The sequence below is a fragment of the Moschus berezovskii genome, chromosome 8, assembly GCF_049115385.1.
Source record: "Moschus berezovskii isolate FMDL1 chromosome 8, NW_MosBer_1.0, whole genome shotgun sequence".
Lineage (NCBI taxonomy): Eukaryota > Metazoa > Chordata > Mammalia > Artiodactyla > Moschidae > Moschus > Moschus berezovskii.
Window position 1 is genome coordinate 68974164 of NC_142467.1, and position 18999 is coordinate 68993162.

Here is an 18999-nt window from a genome sequence, read left to right on the forward strand (position 1 = left end):
AGCACAGGCTACAGAGCAGAGGCTCAATAGTCCGCAGTGGCACATGGGCTTAGTTGCTCCAAGGGATCTTCCTCAACCAGGAATCAAATCCATGTCCCCTACACTGGCAGGAAGATTTCTGGGACCACCAGGAACCTCTCAGTTATCTATTTTATATATAGCAGTGTGTATATGTCAATCCTAATCTCCCAAGTTATCCCTCTCCTTCCTTTCAACACTTCTGAAGTATCACAGAGTCCCACAGCCTAAACTCATCTGATCGTCTCTTTGATTTGGGTGAGATGTTTTGGCATCTCTTTGGCGTGTTCGCTGGCATACCTGAACAGCTTCTGAAATGTAGTCTTGCCTAAGCCCTAACATCTCGACACCACATCCCTCTCTTAAGGACATCTGTCTCCACCTGTCTCATGGGTTATTCATATTTTCTTGCTTCAGTTTTACAAGGAAACGTGATATCCCCATCAGGAGTGGAAAAGCAGAGCCACACACTGACTCACTGACAGCTGCAGAAGAAATACAAAGAGAAGAAGACGTGTGACAAGGTCTCAGAGCAGCAGGACCCCAGCCTGGGAGTTGTGATGTGGTGACACACCGGTGGCAGCAAAAGAGACCACCCCCACTCAGGTTCAAGCAGAAACTGAGAGGAGAAGAGCTGGCTTGTGAGGAAACACTGCTTTAGGGCATGTGATGTCCCAGTGAACAGAAGAGAAAACTGAGGCAAAAGAATTCAGAAGTCTTGGCTTCCAGCCCAGGCTCCTTGCACTGCCAGCCTGTAGGGATGTAAGCGGCTGTCTTTAGGTCTCAGGGAGTGGAGGGGCCCAGCTGATTCAGCATATTTCGCTCAAGGCCAGGAAGACAACCCCAGGTGTTAGTCACTTCTGAGGTCACAGCCCCCCAGGGCATACTGGGGTGGAATGGGTGGGTTCCAGAGGACGCTGCCATCTGTTGAAAACATTCCCAGCCGGTGGCATCATGGCTTACAGGCCCGCGTGGGCAGCTGCGTCTGGAATGTGCTGTTGAGAGCTCCCAGACCTGAGAGTCTGGCCCCTTCAGAGTTCAGGTTCGGCCTCTACTCTCGACACTGACACTGGGGAGACTGAGGTCTGAGCATCTGGGGATAGGTGTCGGCTTGAGCTGAGGCCCCAAGGCCTGCTGTGGTGTGACCCCTGAACACCCTTCCAGCTTTGTCTCTGCTTCCTCTCTCCCACCGCTTCATGGATCACACCCTTGTCATGGCGAAGGGGCTTGCGTAACTCAGTGAAGCTGTGAGCTATGCTGTGCCGTGCCACTCAAGATGGATGGGTCAGGATGGAGAGTTCTGGCAAAATGCAGTCCACTGGAGGAGGAAATGGCAGCTCACTTCAGTATTCTTGAGAACCCCATCAACAAAAAAGGCAAAAGATATGACACCAGAAGATGAGTCCCACCACCCCAGGTTGGAAGGTGTCCAATATGCTACTGGGGAAGAGGGGAGGGCAATTACTAAGCTCCAGAAAGAATGAAGCAGCTGGGCCAAACTGGAAATGATGCTTAACTGTGGATGTGTCTGGTGATGAAAGTAAAGTCCAATGCTGTAAGGAACAATATTGCACAGAAACCTGGAATGTTAGTTCCCTGAATCAAGGTAAATTGGAAGTGGTCAAGCCAGAGATAGCAAGAGTGAACATCGATGTTACAGCAATCAGTGAACTAAAATGGACAGGAATGGGTGCATTTAACTCGGATGACCATTAAATCTACTACTGTGGGCAAGAATCCCTTAGAAGAAATGGAGTAGCCCTCATAGTTAACAAAACAGTTCGAAATGCAGTACTTGGGTGCAGTCTCAAAAATGACAAAATGATTTCAGTTTGTTTCCAAGGCAAACCATTCAACATCATGGTAATCCAAGTCTATGATCCAACTACTTATGCCACAGAAGAACTATAGAATAAAGGTCTTAATGATCTGGACAGCCACGATGGTGTGGTCACTCACCTAGAGCCAGACATCCTGGAGTGTGAAGTCAAGTGGGCCTTAGGAAGCATTGCTATGACCCAACTAGTGGAGGTGATGGAATTCCAGCTAAGCTATTTAAAATTCTAAATGATGATGCTGTTAAAGTGCTGCACTCAATACATTAGCATATTTGGAAAACTCAGCAGTGGCCACAGGACTGGAAAAGGTCAGTTTTCATTCTAATCCCAAAGAAGAGCAATACCAAAGAATGCTCAAAGTGCTGTACAATTGCACACATTTCACATGCTAGTAAGGTAATGCTCAAAATCCTTCAAGCTAGGCTTCAGCAGTATGTGAACCAAGAACTTCCAGATATACAAGTTGCTGTACAAGCTAGGTTTAGAAAATGCAGAGAAACCAGAAATCAAATCGTCAACATTCATGGGTCATGAAAGCAAGGAAATTCAAGAAAAACATCTACTTCTGCTTCATTGACTACCCTAAAGTCTTTGACTGTGTGTGTGCTTAGTCGCTCAATCTTGTCCAACTCTTGAGACCCCATAGACTATGGCTGGCCAGGTTCCTCTGTCCATGGGATTCTCCAAGCAAGAATACTGGAGTGAGTTGCCATTTACTTCTCCAGGGGAGTCTTCCCGACCCAGGGATCGAACCGGGTCTCCTGCATTACAGGCAAACTCTTTACCGACTGAGCTATGAGGGAAGCTTTGACTGTGTGGATTACAAAAACTGTGGAAAATTCTTAAAGAGACAGGAATACCAGACCACCTTACCTGTCTCCTGAGAAACCTATAGGTAGATCAAGAAGTAACAGTTAGAACCAGACATGGAACAACGGACTGGGAAAGGAGTACGTCAAGGCTATATATTGTCACTACTTATTTAACTTCTATTCAGAGTACATCACGCAAAATGCCAGGCTGGATGAATCACAAGCTGGAATCAAGATTGTCATGAGAAATATAAATAACCTCAGATATGCAGATGACACCCCCTAATGGCAGAAAGCGAAGAGGAACTGAAGAGCCTCTAAATGAGGGTGAAAGAGCAGAGTGAAAAAGCTGGCTTAAAATCCAACATTCAAAAAACTAAGATCATGACATCTTGTTGCATCTCTTCATGACAAATAGAAGGGGAAAAAGTAGAAGTAGTGACACATTTTCTTTTCTTGGGCTTCCAAATCACTGCAGACAGTGACTGCAGCCGTGAAATTAAAAGACACTTGCTCCTTGGAAGGAAAGCTATGACAAGCCTAAATAGCATATTAAAAAGCAGAGAAATCACTTTGCCAACAAAGGTCTAGTCAAACCTTTGGTTTTTCCAATAGTCACGTATGGATGCAAGAGTGGGACCATAAAGAAGGCTGAGTGCTGAAGAACTGATGCTTTTGAACTGTGGTGCTGAAGGAGACTCTGCTGAGTCTCTTGGACTGCAAGGAGATCAAACCAGTCAATCCTAAAGGGAATCAACCCTGAATATTCATTGGAAGGACTGATGCTGAAGCTGAAGTTCCGACACTTCAGATGCCTGATGCAAAGAAGTGATGTTGGAAAAGACCCTGATTCTGGGAAAGATTGGAGACAGAAGGGAGTGACAGAGAATGAGATGGTTAGATAGCATCACAGGGGAGGCTGGTGTGATGCAGTCCACGTCAGAAAGAGTGGGACACAACATAGCAACTGAATAACAACCATCTCTCTCCCAAACACTTCTCCAATTCCAAGTTTATCCACAATTGTTCTCGCCTCAAGGCTTCTGCATTAGATAGGGTTGCAGCTTGAAGGGAAGTTACACCACTTATTCCTATTATCATCCTTCACATACCAGCTGATCCCAGAACAGACACTCCCTCCCCTGACTTCAGTTTCTCCACCTGAATGATAAGGTGGGGCATACCTTTCAGGTCTGATTGTAAAGCTCTGGTCTGCTCACCCCTCAGTGGGATCTGCCTGGAGACTAGGGCGGAGATGTTCCAGGCTCCAGGGAGTATTTCATTTTAATTATCATTGCTCTACCCACCCAACTCCGCTTCTGGCCTTGGAAACTTGGAAGCTAGTGGGTAAACAGAGGCCAGAGTGGATTAGGGTAAAGTTTAGGAAACACCGTGATGCAGCTCACCCTTGGCCTTGGGGCTTGGAGTCAGATGGACCTGGGCCTTCATTCCAGTGTCTCTGATATTCGTGATGTGTCTTGGGTAACTTTATTTACCTTCTGAACCTCGGTTTCCTTCCGATAAACTGGAGATAGTAATAGTTACCTCCCCAAAGCTATCACTGGATCAATGAAGATGGACAGGAATCCGTAAATTGCAGAATGCTGTTCTAATTATTTGGCATGCGTGGGTGCTCAGTCGTGCCTGACTCTGTGACTCCGTGGACTGTAAGGCCCCCAGACTCCTCTGTCCATGGAATTTTCCAGGTAAGAATACTGGAGTGGGTGGCCATTTACTCCTCCACGGGAACGACCCCACCCGGGGATGGACCGTGTCTACTGTGTCTCCGGCATTGGCAGGTGGAGTCTTTACCACTGAGTCACCTAAGGAGCCCAATTATTCGGGGACTATTCCTTAAACCGGGGGTCCCCCAACCCCCTGGGCCACTACTCGTGCCCTTTGTGGTCTGTTAGGAACCCAGCCGCACAGAAGGAGGTAAATGGTGAGGAAAACCCAATCCATCTTCCTCCTCCCCCGCCCCAATGGAAAAAAATGTCTTCGAAACCGGTCCCAGGTGCCAAAAACGTTGGAAACCACCGCTTTAAACAGAAATAATAACAAAACTCAGGTTCCGGGTCCTCCCAAAGATGGCTTAGAGTGTTGCCCAAGCAACGGTTCTGTCCCGCCCCTTTGGACAGCGAACAGCCAATCAGCGAGCACTACCGGCTCATGCCCCACCTCCAGGGCCCGCTGCCTCCTGGGAGTTGTGGTTCCCCTGGTGCTTTCCCGGCTCGTGGTCTCTTCGCGGCCGCCGTAGGCCGCGGAACTACAACTCCCGGCGGGCGCAGGCGGCGCAGGCGCGTTGCGGTGGCGCGGTAGTCCCGCGTGCGGTTGGCATGTCGGCGCTGCGCTGTGGCCGCGGGGCGGCGGGGCTTCGGAGGGCCCTGTGGCCGAAGGGCCACCCCTGCCTCCTGGCCGAAGAAGGTAAAGCAGGGGAGGCCCAGGGATGACGCCCGGACCGCTGCTCTGCCCCCTCACCCGCCGCCGTGACCTTTGGCTTCTCGACCCCAGGGTTCTAGCTAACTTGCCTTGGCGATTCTGCCGAACCGAGTGACTGTATCCCGCCCTTGGGCCCCTGTACGGACCGGGGTCCTGGTGCACTTTGACCTTTGATTCCTGGGTTCTTTTGGAGTCCCATGACTCACTATTTACGAATTAGAGTTTTTAACCTTTGAACTGTCTGTGCCTTAGTTCGCGGAACCATTTATCTTCGAACTCAGGCCCCAGTTTCCTTTTTCCCTTACCCTGTGGTGTTCCCTTTGAGACTGGTGATCACTGACAGTTGCACGGTCTTCAGGGTTCCTTTGCCCCGGATCCTGCGATTCCTGACCCTGCGAGGGCCCTCCCTGCCCAATCCCTGACACCCGCCCGCCTCAGCCTCCTGGTCTCTCCCGCAGGGGGCCTCGGTGGCGTCTGGGGCCGGAAGAGGAGCTTGTCTGCCGGCGCTTGTGAGCAGGACCGCCGGAAGGGCTGCGGCCACGCGGAACTGCTGGAGGGTGAGCCTGACCCCAGGGCACTGGTCCTGATGCTCCTTTCTCGGTCATCCCGCCGACCACGCTGCTGGGAGCCACCTCCTTAGTCCCTCCAAGGTTGCTTGGTTCCACCCCATTGAGAAGGGTTGTCAGTCTGCAAGATGGAGCGACTCACTGGGTCCTACTCTCTAGTGGTCCAAGGGCCCCCTTGGTGCCACTGTGAAGTGAATGCTGTGTACAGTGAGCTCTTATAGTTCCATCGTCTTCCCAAACCCACCAGGAGCTCCCACTTTCCAGATGAGAGAATGAAGTGAAAGTTGCTCAGTCGTGTTGAACTCTTTGAGACCCCATGGACTATACAGTCCATGGAATTCTCCAGGCCAGAATACTGGAGTGGGTAGCCTTTCCCTTCTCCAGGGCATCTTCCTAACCCAGGGATCGAACCCAGATCTCCCACATTGCAGGTAGATTCTTTACCAGCTGAGCCGCAAGGGAAGCCCAAGAATACTGGAGTGGGTAACCTGTCCCTTCTCTGAGGGATCTTCCTGACCCAGGAATCAAACCAGGGTTTCCTGCATTGCAGGCAGATTCTTTACCAACTGAACTCTCAAGGAAGCCCTGATAGATGCGAGACTTGAAGCCCAAATTGTGGCTGGAGAGACTGGCCTGCTGTATGCAGAGCTGGGCTTTGCCCTGTGACATGCTGGACTTCAGTGGTCCTGGCTCAACTTCCCGGGCTTGGTGCCTGATAGGGTCTGCTGGTGGTCTTTGTCACTGGGGATGGACAGCCAGGTCCTGGCATCTCAGAGTTAGCTGGGGGCATCACTGTCCCCTCCCTCGCAGGTGTCCAATGCCTCCTGCTTCCCTCCTGCCCCACATCCAGTGAGTGGCCAGCAGCCAGGAGTGGGATGGGGGAGTCTTTAAAAAGAAAAGCCTGATTTCAGGAAATCCCAAACGTTCAGAAGTGAAGCCACAGGTCCTACCAGCTTTAAGAGCAACTTTCTTTGATTTCTCACTTACCTCATTATTTTTAGGCAAAGCCTAGGGTCTGAAAATGTGATCACTTCATGTCATTCCCCAGTCTCGAGCCCTCTAGCTGTATCCTTTCTGGCAGAATTCTCTCTCCACCCCCAATGAGGTCCTCAGAGCCTTGTGGCCTCTGCCAGAGTCCTTGGCTTCTGCCAGCGGGATTGATGCACCTACTTGTCTCTGGTCACCCCCCAGGGGGTTCAGATGTGGCCACCTCGTGCCCTTTCTGGCACTTTGCACTGACCATCTCCCGCACGTTCAGCTGATTTTCCGTCCACTGAGGTGGGGGCTGTGCCTTTCTTTTTGCTGTGTTTCTGCTCCAGACCGGCCCTCCTGTCTCTGGGCTGATGTTACAGTGAGAGAGGCTCAGGCAGGAGACAAGTACCATTGGTCCTCACGTTCGTGGATTCTGTGTTTGCAGAATCTCCTACCAGCTGAACTTTACCTGAAACCCCAGTCGATGCACACCTTCTCAGCTGAGGTGGAGCTAGGTGACACTCTGTCAATAGGCCTCCTTTTCAGGGTATATCTAGTGCCCTGTGTTTGCATTTTGTGCTGTGTGTTGGTGGTTTAGCAGTTTAAGATGACCCCAGGCATGGTGCTGCAGGACCATCTTGAGCCCCTCAGCTCCAGGGGACTGTAATGTGCCTTCTGGAGAAAATTTGTCTGATCGGCGAAGTTTGTTCAGGATTGAGTTCTAGCCGTATTGGCCATTGTATATGTATATATCACGAATATGTGTATGAAATAAGGTGTATCAGATGGGAAAACTCACAACAGGGTGATGCATGGATCTGCTGGTGGGAGTGTAGCCTTGGGCACTCAGGAACCCTGTGTTCCCTGGGTGCGGTGGATCCCTGTTCACCAACTCAGTGGCCCCATAGAGTCATGAGAGCTGGCTGTGAAGCAGCACCGGGCAGGGGTGGGCTGTGGCTGTGAACACTTGGGGCATTATATGTGCAAAGGCCCTGAGGCCATTACGGCTGGAGTGGCGACAGGGAAGGGAGGCAGGGATTCAAGGAGGCAGGGGCTGTGGGTAGATTTTGAAGGCAGAGTCCCAAGGAGATGCTGACTGGCTGGACCTGGAGGGAGAGAGCCCTGGGAAGGACAGAGCTGCTGGGGCGGGAGGGTGTCGAGGAGCAGGTAGTGGGCAATTCCTGGAGCTCCTTTGGGGCTGGGTTCGAGCAGCCCAGGCAGACCTGTGCGGGGCAGGTGGGCACGCACGCCGAGGATCTGGGGGTGTTTGGTGGTCAGCAGACACACACCCAGGATTGAGCCCCCCTCCTGACAGCAGGGTCCCCTGACGTCTCTCTCCCCACAGTGCTCGAGGCACGGGTGCGGCAACTGCAGGCTGAGGGTGCGGCAGAGGAGGTGACGGTGAAGAGGGTGGCCATGGCTCAGGCCCCGGAGGCTGGTGGCATCTGGCCCCACAGGCAGGCCACAGTGGGGGCTGAAGGGGCTGCCCCTATGCTCAGCAACCGCTGGGCACAGAAGCTGGACAAGGATCAGCAGCTGATTGAGAAGCGCTGGCAGCAGCTGGAGGGGAAGCTGCCAAAGATGGTGAAGTCGACCTGGGAGAAGCGTCTGCGCATGGAGCCGCGGCTGCTAAACAGGAAGCTGGCAGGCCAGCTGCAGCAGTGGGAGCGCAAGAGGCCGCAGAGCCCCTGGGAGGAGCAGCTGGCCCGGCTGCTGCAGGAGGCCCCGCAGAGGCTGAGCCGGGAGACAGATGAGAGCTCCGAATCCCGGCTGGAGGGCCAGCGCCAGAAGCTCCTGGCCTTCCTGGAGTGCTGCCTGCTCACAGGCCACCTGCCCCTGGCCCACCACGTGCTGGTTGCACAGCACAGCCGGGCCCCACAGCAGCAGCTGCTCACGCTCCCCATGTACAACACCGTCATGCTTGGCTGGGCTCGCCAGGTGAGGGGCTAGGATCAGAGGCAGGAGCTAACCCGGGGCACCTAGATCCCAACTCTGGACTCTCAGCCCCAGGAGTCAGGCCTTCAGTTTTTATTATGCTGACACTTTTTTTAAAATTTATTTTTATATTTTTTTAAAAAATTGGAGTATAGTTGATTTACAGTGTTGTGTTAGGTAGCACAGCAAATCAGTTATATCTACTCTTTTTGTTGTCTAGTCGCCAAATCCTGTCCGATTCTTTGTGACCTCATGGACTTCTCTGTCCATGGCATTTTCCAGGCAAGAATACTGAAGTGGGTTGTCATTTCCTTCTCTATTATTTTTTAATTGGAGGATGATTGCTTTACAATGCTGTCTTGGTTTCTTCTGTACAGCAACGCAAATCAGCCATAATTATACAAATATCCCCTTGCTTGTGAAACTCCCTCCATCCCACCCATGTCGGTCATCACAAAGCGCCCGGTTGGGCTCCCTGTGTCACATAGCAACTTATTGCCAGAATCTGTTTCACACATGATCTGGTATATATGTCGCTGCTGCTTTCTCCGTTCATCCAGCCCTCCCCATCCCCCCCACCCCGTGTCCACAAGTCTGTTCTCTGTATATGCGTCTTCAGTCTTCATTCCTTCCCCACAGTTAGGTTCATGAGCACCATTTTTCTAGATTCCATATATACGCATTAAGATACGATATTTGTTTTTCACTTTCTGACTCACTTCACTCTGTATAACAGGCTCTCGGTTCATCCACCTCACTTGGACTTACTTTTCAAAAAAATTTTTTTTTATGACTGAGTAAAACTCCATTGTAATATGTACCACATCTTTGGGGCTTCCCAGGTGGCACTAGTGGTAAAGAACCCACCTTCCAGTGCAGGAGACATAAGAGACCTGGGTTCGATCACTGGGTCAGGAAGATTCCCTGGAGAAGGAAATGGCAACCCACTCCAGTAGTCTTTCCTCCCATGGCTACAGTCCACGGGGTCTCAAAGTGTCTGACACAACTGAAGTGACTTAGAATGCAGTGAACATTGAGTTACATGTGTCTTTTAGAATTGTGGCTCTCTCCTGGATGTTCATTGGAGGGACTGATGCTAAAGCTGAAACTGCAATACTTTGGCCACCTCATGCGACGAGTTGACTCACTGGAAAAGACTCTGATGCTGGGAAAGGTTGGAGGCGGGAGGAGACGGGGACGACGGAGAATGAGATGGCTGGATGGCATCACTGACTCTGTGGACATGAGTTTGAGTGTACTCCGGGAGTTGGTGATGGACAGGGAGGCCTGGCGTGCTGTGGTTCATGGGGTCGCGGAGAGTCGGACACAACTGAGCGACTGAACTGAACTGAAGGGTATATGCCCCATAGTGGGATTGTTGGGTCATATGGTAGATTTATTCCTAGTTTTTTCAGGAATCTCCATACAGTTCTCCATAGTGGCTATATCAGTTTACATTTTCACCAACAGGTTGAGAGGGTTCCCTTTCTCCACATCCTCTCCAGCATTTATTATTTGTAGAGAGTTTTTGATGATGGCATTCTGACTGGTGTGAGGTGACACCTCATTGTAGTTTTGATTTGCATTCTTTAATAGTGATGCTGAGCATCTTATGTGGCCATCTAACAATTCTTTAGACCTGTTAATTATAAGTCACAAGTGGCCCTCAATGGAAAATGTGAAAATGTCAAAAGGGCCAGAAAACAGCACACGCATGGTCCAGAGCATTCCTGTGTGGTTGCTCAGCCAGGGCTCTGGTGCAAGGGGCGCTGTAGGCCCTTCTCAGGGCAGCCTCCTCGATGCTCCTGTCGGATGTGAACCTTACTGTGCAGCCATCCGCAGCTGTGAATTTCCCTCTGGATGCAGCTTTAGCCACTTCCCTCAAGGAAAGTGCTCTTTTCACTTGTGACTTCTCTGACCTGTGACTGCTGAGGAGAGTTGCCTAAGCACCCTTGTGGAGACGACTTCCCCAGCACCCTCCCTGCTGTGCATCTGCACCCTCATCTGAGGCACATCGGAGAAAGCCTTAGTGCCGGTGAAGGAGGGAGGCAGATTCTCAACAGGGCCTCAGCTGTGCTGACTCACGCACAGAATGGGGCCCAGAGCAGCCTGGCAGCACTGGGAGGCGCCAGGGTCTCCCCGGCAACAGTCACAGGGGGTTTCCTGCCTGCGTTGTCTTTGTGGGAGGCCTGCTCATTTCCAGGCGTCAGTCTCCTTTCCTGCGGTGCTGGCCCTCTGGCATCCGCCAGCAGAGAGCTCTGTCAGGGTGACAGGTTTCTGATTAGACGAGCTTCCTGGGGCCCCAGAACACCTGAACCACCTGGGAGGCTTCCAGCAGTAGACACTCGTTTTCTATTAGTCCCAGAGGCCTGACATTCAAGGTCAGGGCGAGGCAGGTCCCCTCCCTGCATCCCATCCTTCCTTCCTGGCTCTTCCGGCTCCTGGGCAGCGATGTCTCTCAGGCATGTCTGTGTCCCTGTGACCTCTGCCTTGGGTGCCATACAGCGTCCAGCGTGACCTCATGTGACCGCACCTGTGGAGACCCTATTTCCAATCAAGGCCCTCCACTCGGGCTCCAGGTGGATGTGCCAGGTGGCCCTCCTGTTTCTGCCATGTGCTCCCCTCAATCCACACCCTTCCCCTCCCCTCTGGGCCTTGGCTTTCCTATCTGCAGAATGGGGAGCCCTGCTGGGTTTTGGGAGCTGTGAAGGCTGCTGCCCAGGGCTTCAGGCACTGGGGGCGGGGGGCATGCTGTGCAGGGTCTGTGCGTGTTTTCCTAGTGGTGGAGACGGTCCTGTGAGTTTAGAAAGGCAGGAGAGATGGGCTGGTTCTAGACCAGCCACGTCCGGTGGAGCTCTCTGTGACCTTGCCAGTCTCCTTCAGCTGCATCAGCCTCCTGCTGCTGCCAAACTGGGTATGAAACTGAGCTCTGTTCGGCGTGCCCAGTGACTGCCGCACTGGGCAGCCCCCGGCCCATCTGGCCTGGGTGGAGACCCACCTCTCAGAAAGGGAGCAGGCCCCAGGGCAGGGCACAGGCAATGCCTATCTCTGTGGCACCTCTCCTAGATCCTCAGCACCAAGGGGGGAAGTGCTGGCTGAGTTGGCTGGGAGGCCTGTGGTGGGGTAATTGGGGGAAGGAGCAGGCGCCTGTGTCCCGCCCTCCGTACCCCCCTTGCAGTCTCTCCCCCGGCTTGGTCCCCCCAGGGCTCCTTCAAAGAGCTGATGTACGTGTTCTTCATGCTGAAAGATGCTGGCCTGGCCCCGGACCTGCTGTCCTACACAGCCGCCCTGCAGTGCATGGGGCGCCTGGACCAGGATGCCAGCATCATCCGAAGGTGGGCGGGGGTGGTGGTGGAGCTGGGGTGGGACCCCAGGGGCTCCCCGCTGGTGCTGACAGCTGGGTGCGCATGCCCTCAGGTGCCTGAAGCAGATGGAGCAGGACGGGCTGTCGCTGCAGGGGCTCTTCTCAGCTGTGCCCCTCAGTGCCGAGGAGCGGGAGGAGCTCCTGTGTGCTGTGCGCAAGGCCAGACCAGCCTTCAGCCCCCAGCCGCCACCCCCACCCCCACCTCAGGTCAACACCTCACCACTGCTCCAGGAGATCTATGCCAAGGTGAGCAGGCCTGCAGCTGGGAGCCTGAGGGGGGCGGGTGGCCACTGGGTGCCTCGGCCCCTCCCCTTGGCTCTCCTGGCGGTGCTGGCCCCCCCCACCGCATGCTGGTGGATGGGAGGCTGCCCTGTTCGGGGGGCCCACACCCTGCCATATTTGGTTTCTGCATAGAGACACACCCTAGGCACATCATGGGGGTATCGCAGGGCCAGTGTGCCCACCTGAAACTGCACAGCTAATGCTGCAGGCAGCACAGGGAGCATGAGGTGAAGCCACCTCCCAGGGTGGAGGAGAGCATAACACCCAGATCCCTGGGCTGACGCAAGGAGTTTCTTTTTTTTACTGGGACAGACTTCTAACCTGCAGTTCACCTTTTAAAGTATAATCCAGTGGGCTGTTTTTAGTACATTGATCTCTACTTCCAGAACAGTCCATAACCCTGAAAGGAAGCCCATTCCCATCAGTGGTCACCCCCTACCCTCTCCCCAGCCCCTGACAACATGGAACCCACTCTCGGTGTGGATCGGCCTGTTCTGAACATTACCCATCAGTGGAATCACATCCCGTGTGTCCTGTGTCTGTTTCTCTCACTGAGCATCGTGTTTTCAGGGTCCCATGGTAGTGAGTGTCTGAGCTGCTTTTTTCATGGCTGAGGGATGCCCATGTGTGGAGGGACCACATGGTGTTTATCCGTCATCCCTTGGTGGACACTCGACCACCATAAACCAGGCTCCTGTGGCTGCCTGTGGACCAGTCTCTGTGTGAATGTATATTTTGGGTCTGCTATCTTTAGCGTACCTATCTTTAGAAGGGTCACACAGTTGCAAGTTGGAAGAGGAAACAGCAGCATCCGGGCCTCGCAGTCTCCAGCGCCTCCCCCACCCCCACCCGAGGCCAGGGAGACGCGGTGCTGTTCTGGTGGCTGGAGAGGCCAACAGCGGGGCCTCACTGGCAGCCTGTTGCCCCAGCAGGACCCCTCTGTGTCCTACCCGAAGCTGCACTTGTCCCTGAAGGAGCTGCAGGGCCTCTTCCGACAGCAGCTTGGTGTGGAGATGGCCACCACTGTCACCGTGGAGTCTGTGGAGAAGGCCCCGCTCCTGACCGAGGAGGTCCTGCAGGCGGTAAGGGGCTGGGGTGTTCCTGCCTGCTGAGCCAGGTGTCCCCTGGGCAGGGTCCATCCTGAGGCAGGACCTCTACCACCAGGCTGGGCCAGGTTGCCTGGGCACAGTGGTGACTCCTTGTGCAACCCCGCCCTATCCCCCCGCCCTCCCCAGCGGAAGACCCTGGCGGCCTTGCGCACGGAATGGGAGTCGGTGCTGTCCCTGGAGCTGCAGGAGACCAAGGAGAGTGAGGCCCGCGCTGCCGCAGAAGGCCGCCCGTCCCTCTTCCCCTACCTGTGCCTGCTCAGTGAGAAGGAGTTAGTGGGGCTGCTGCTGCAGGTGTGCTCACCAGGAGGGGGCGGGGCCACTGCTATAGGTTGGGGGGCTGTGGGAGGAGTGCTGCTGCGGGGAGTGGGTCAGGTGGTCCTGATTCAGCGTGGGGCTTACGGTGCTGCCCCTCAGACCCTGCAGGCTCTGCCCCCGCATGGAGAGTCGCTCCTCTTCCTGGCGCACGAGCTGGGCATGCGTGTGTTGAAGAGGAAGCGGCTCAGGAACCAGGTGGAAGAGCTGGAGCAGCGCTACTCCGAGTACCTGCACCTGCTGGCCTCGGACACCCAGGTGAGGCCAGGGAATCTGAGCGGGGGAGCCTGGGCGAAGAGCTCTGGGGAGCCCAGGTGGGGTGCCTCAGGCCTCAAGCAGAGGTCCTCTCCCCAGCCCCATCCTTGCCTAGGGTGGCCAGATTGGCCCCCAAACTCCACCTCAGTTTCCTCACCTAACCCTGCTTGTTGCCAGGGGCTCAGCAGGGGTCTTCAGCTCTGCACCTGGACCTTCAGCTCTCTGAACCACCCTCTTGCCCGCAGGTTGCAGAGCCCTGCCTGCCTCGCCAGCACTGGGAAGCGCTGGGCATGCCTGAGGCGCCCCCGGAGCAGCCCTGGCCCGTGTCTGTGCTGGTGCAGCTGGGCAAGCAGCTGGCAGAGGTGCTGGTGCGAGCCGTGCAGATGCCCAGCAGCCTGGCAGCACCCCGGGGCCCAAGCACACTCATTCCTGTGCTCTACCACGTGTATTCCTTCCGCAGCTTCCGCCAGGTGCGCCTCCGATGGTGCTCCTCCGCGCCGGAAGGGGGAGGCGGCGGCCCAGGGGCTGTGGGGCCTCTGGGATCCTGCTGAGGCTCCAGACCCTGAGGACCTGGACTCAGGGTCACGGCGTCTGAGGGGACCCTGGGTCTTCCTCCGCTGCCGCACAGCGCGTCCTAACCTCTTGGCCTGTCCTGCCCCCAGATCGGGATCCTGAAGCCGCACCCAGCCTTCACGCAGCTGCAGGAGACGGCGGCGGAGCGCACGCTGATTTTCGAGTCCACGGAGGTGCCCATGCTGTGCCCGCCCCTGCCCTGGACGTCGCCGCACTCAGGCGCCTTCCTGCTGAGCCCCACCAAGATGATGCGGTCCCTGGAGGGCACCCAGCAGCACCAGCTCCTGCTGGAGCGCTGCCCGCCTGCCGAGCTGCACGGTGCTCTGGATGCCCTCACTCAGCTGGGCAACTGCGCTTGGCGCGTCAACGGGCGCGTGCTCGACCTGGTGCTTGACCTCTTCAGGGACAAGGGCTGCCCCCGCCTGGGCGTGCCCGCCCCGCCCACCGAGGCCCCTCGGCCCCCCGAGGGCCGCCAGGCCCCCAAGGGCTGCCTGCTGCCCGAGGCCTCACCCGCCGAGAAGGCGGAGATGCGGCGGGAGCTGGCACGGCGGCTGAAGGTGGCACGGGAGATGCAGAGCCTGCGCGCAGATGCACTCTACCGCCTGTCGCTGGCCCAGCATCTGCGGAACCACGTCTTTTGGCTGCCACACAACATGGACTTCCGAGGCCGTACCTACCCCTGTTCACCACACTTCAACCACCTAGGCAGTGACCTGGCCCGCGCGCTGCTGGAGTTTGCCCAGGGCCGCCCACTTGGCCCCCATGGCCTCGACTGGCTCAAGATCCATCTGGTCAACCTCACAGGGCTCAAGAAGCGCGAGTCGCTACAGGCGCGCCGTGACTACGCAGACGCGGTGATGGAGGACATCCTGGACTCAGCTGAACGACCCATGACGGTGGGCTCTGACCCCTCACCATCGGGCACTCCCAGCTGCCCCGGCACCCATCTCGGAACCCCACAGGCACCCCCTGCTTCTTTCCTGGCATTCTTCTGCTGGCCTTTTGCTCTGTCTTGGGCCATGGACAGCACTGCCACTTCTCATACCACAGTGGCCCTCTCTCCAGGCCGGTCCCCTCCCTGGTCCATCGCTCTGGTCCTCTCCATGCCTCCAGGGCCTTCTTGTGTCTTCCTACCACCTGGGCCCAACCAGCTGCTGCCTGTGCCCAGGAAGTACTCCCAGGCTGGCTCTGACCCCACTGGGGGGGGCCTGGAGACCCCGGGCCTGGCCTCACCCTGCCCGCTACCTCCAACAGGGCCGGAAGTGGTGGATGGAGGCGGATGAGCCCTGGCAAACCCTGGCCTGCTGCATGGAGATCGCCCAGGTGGTACATTCCCCCGACCCTACCACCTACATCTCCCACTTTCCGGTTCACCAGGTGAGCTGGGGGACCCTGCTGTGGAGCATGCTCAGCCCTCGTGGGCTCGGCCAAAGTTTTTTCAGGCTAAGGAGCTGAGGGATGGCATGGTGTCCACTCTGCACTGACTGGTGTTCCCGGGTAGGGCTTCTCTGTGCCTCGGTTCCCTGTTGCAGAGGTTCCTGGCTCCCTGTCAGTGTGCGGGTCCAGGGTGGTCTTACCTAAGCAGAGCTGGGAAAACAGGAGCCCCAGCCCCCCACCGTGGACATCGGCCCACCTCACCCAGACCGTCACTGTCCACCCCCTGCCCAGGATGGCTCCTGTAACGGCCTCCAGCACTATGCCGCCCTGGGCCGGGACAGCACGGGGGCCATCTCTGTCAACCTGTCGCCCTCTGACCTGCCACAGGACGTGTACAGTGAAGTGGCTGCACAGGTAGGCACCATGGCCCCCCCACCCCCGTGTGCCCTGATCCCCCAAACCCACCAGGGCCTGGATGCTGGACCCCATGGCCACCAGCTGTCACCATACCAGGCTGGGAGCAGGGTTCCGGGAGGTGTCAGTGGGGGTGACCCGCAAGAGGAAACTCCCACCTCTGGGTGAGTGGCCCTGCCCCCTGCCCCTGCAGGTGGAGGTATTCCGCAGTCAGGACGCCAAGCAGGGAGTGCGGGTGGCCCAGGTGCTGGAGGGCTTCATTAGCCGCAAGGTGGTCAAGCAGACAGTGATGACTGTGGTGTACGGGGTCACCCGCTACGGTGGCCGCCTGCAGATCGAGAGGCGCCTCCGAGAGCTCGAGGACTTCCCCCAGGTGTGCATCCGGTAGTAGGTAGTTCTAACAGAGGGGCTTGGCCCTGCCCCCTGCGGGGTCCCCCAGAGCAAGCCCACTACCCCCTGAGTGTGGGGAGACTTCCTACAAGGGACCCTGAACTCTATCCACCTTATTCTTCTCCAGGAGTTGGTGTGGGAGGCATCTCACTACCTTGTGCGCCAGGTGTTCAACAGCCTCCAGGAGATGTTCTCTGGCACCCGGTCCATCCAGGTGAGGCCTCATCCTTCCCCTGCCCCGGGCTGTGGCCCCAGACCCGGCCCTTCTGACCTGGTGCCCGTCCCTGTAGCGCTGGCTGACTGAGAGTGCCCGGCTCATCTCACTCACGGGCTCGGCCGTGGAGTGGATCACGCCCCTCGGCGTCCCCATCATCCAGCCCTACCACCGAGACTCCAAGGTCATGGTACGTGCCATCCCCCACCCCCACCCCTACTGAGGAGGGCAAGACTCACCTCTGTGTCCCTTATGCCCACCATGCAGATAAAAGGTGGGCTCCAGAGCCTCACGTTCAGCAGCAGCGTGGACACCAACCAGTGAGTGTGGGCACGGGCAGACACGCAGGAGGCCACCTGGGTAGGGATGGGCGGGGGCCAGGCTGTGGCCAGGCTCTGAGTCCAGACCGTGTATCCCGCTCGCCCCCAGGAAGCCCAACACGCTGAAGCAGAAGAACGGCTTCCCACCCAACTTCATACACTCACTGGACTCCACGCACATGATGCTCACCGCCCTGCACTGTTACAGGTGTGGCGCTCAGGGTCTTCGTGTGGGGGTGTAGGGGAGGGGCTCTGAGTGTGAAGCTGGCCCTCTGAGGGTCCCTCAACGTGCATGGACATTCTAGGGGCAGGCAGAGGTGTCTGGTTTATCCTGAGCTCCTCTGGCCTGGTGGGAAAGTGTTGACGCTTGTTAGGAACAGCTGCTCACATGGCGGGGGGGTGGGGTGGCTGTTCTGAGCCTGATGTCCACTGGAGTTTTGTGTTCCTGGCCCGCCCTCCCCTTGGGTGGCTACCCTGGAATGGAGCCCTGTGGTGGACCAGGCCCCAGCATCAGCAGCCCCCTACAGGGAGCTGAGAATCAGGCAGCAGCTGGGGGTGGGTGGCAAAGAGGCGTCTTCCTGAGAGGAGAACTTGTCACCTACCCGCTGAGCAGGTGTGCACACAGACAGCCACTGGAGTGCGCAGGGGTGCGGGCAAGAGGGTGGGCATCATTGAGTGGTGGGGAGGGGCTTGAGGTGAAAATGGGGTCAGTGGTGGGGGTTGGGGGAGGTGTGGATTGTGGGGAGAGGACCTCGAGGTGCAGCGCCTCCACAGGAGCCCCTCATTCTGGCTGCAGGAAGGGTCTGACCTTCGTCTCGGTGCATGACTGCTTCTGGACGCACGCGGCCGACGTCGCGGTCATGAATCAGGTGCGGCCCTGCCCCCACTAGCGGCTTCGCATCTCCAGCCTCCTCCCCACCCCGCCTGACCAGGGAGCCCACTCTCCACGCAACTTGGGCCTGGTTTCTGGCTGCTGATGCCCCCGCCCCTGCTTCCGGTCCCCAGGTCTGCCGGGAGCAATTCGTCCGACTGCACAGCCAGCCCATCCTCCATGACCTGTCCAAGTTCCTCATCAAGCGGTTCTGCTCCGATTCGAGGTAAGGGCCCGCCTCCCGCCACCGCAGCTACTGTTTTCTCCCCAGGCTGCCCTGGCCTCACCCCCGCCCTGTCTTTGCCTTCAGAACCTCCAGGAGCATGTGGGTCTCCAGGCTAAAGGACACGCTGCTGTCAGTGCCTCCGACAGGTGGGACCCCGGGTGGGGTGGCCACCCCTGCGGGCTGGGGCGGGGCTCCGAGAGCCTGCCCACAGTCTCCCTCCGCTCTGCAGGGACCTTTGACCTGGAGCAGGTGAAGCGCTCCACGTTCTTCTTCAGCTGACTGCCTGGCCGCTCTGTACTCTAGTGTGAATAAAGGTCTGTCGCCACATGGGGGCTGCTGCCTGGGGAGGGGTGGCTACGTGCTGTGTCCCTGCCGAGCAATCAGACGCGGCAGGCTGGGCGCCAATGCTGTCGTTTATTGCGCGGAATGGGGGTGTGGGGGTTAGTGGGGCGTGGGGGGTACGGTGGGCGCTGCTGCCTCAGCTCGTCAGTACATTCATCACGACGGCGGGGACCCCCGGCCTCACCCCCACGCCCGGGCGCTGGAGGGAGCAGGGCGTGCCCACTCCGGGGAGGTCATCGCGGATGTGCGTGGACAGGGACTGGGCTGGTTATTGCATGAGCGCAACGGAGGCAGCGGGAAGCCGGCAGGCCAAGTATTGCACTTAAAAACCGATCCTCATCAGAGGGCGGGCGCGGGCAGCCTCCCCGGC

The 18999-nt window shown here is 56.9% G+C and overlaps 1 protein-coding gene across 3 annotated transcripts; it reads left to right on the forward strand.

The window, feature by feature from the left end:
* The first annotated feature begins 4945 nt into the window (after nt 1–4945).
* On the forward strand, nt 4946–18612 carry POLRMT (RNA polymerase mitochondrial). 3 transcript variants are annotated; one of them, XM_055430012.2, is made up of 21 exons: nt 4946–5092; nt 5566–5664; nt 7991–8583; nt 11785–11915; nt 11998–12190; nt 13156–13308; nt 13462–13626; nt 13750–13905; nt 14148–14372; nt 14565–15371; nt 15730–15852; nt 16144–16266; nt 16460–16639; nt 16784–16870; nt 16947–17060; nt 17138–17190; nt 17300–17398; nt 17987–18059; nt 18196–18287; nt 18372–18433; nt 18517–18612. In XM_055430012.2, the coding sequence occupies exons 1-21, from the start codon at nt 5005–5007 to the stop codon at nt 18564–18566; spliced, it is 3666 nt and encodes a 1221-aa protein (XP_055285987.1). In that variant the 5' UTR covers nt 4946–5004; the 3' UTR covers nt 18567–18612. The 3 variants fall into 3 exon arrangements, 2 of the variants coding, with proteins under 2 accessions (XP_055285987.1, XP_055285988.1); XM_055430013.2 differs by having other exon boundaries at nt 13159–13308; XR_016038044.1 differs by lacking the exons at nt 16947–17060; nt 17138–17190; nt 17300–17398; ... (2 more) ...; nt 18372–18433; nt 18517–18612 and having other exon boundaries at nt 15977–16266.
* Nucleotides 18613–18999: the final 387 nt, after the last annotated feature.

Bases quoted from the DNA above. Each gene is read 5' to 3' on its own strand.
- POLRMT (XM_055430012.2), top strand. From the start codon at position 5,005: ATGTCGGCGCTGCGCTGTGGCCGCGGGGCGGCGGGGCTTCGGAGGGCC. The intron at 8,584-11,784 runs GTGAGGGGCTAG...TGGTCCCCCCAG, and splicing joins TGCTTGGCTGGGCTCGCCAG to GGCTCCTTCAAAGAGCTGAT. The intron at 11,916-11,997 runs GTGGGCGGGGGT...GCATGCCCTCAG, and splicing joins GATGCCAGCATCATCCGAAG to GTGCCTGAAGCAGATGGAGC.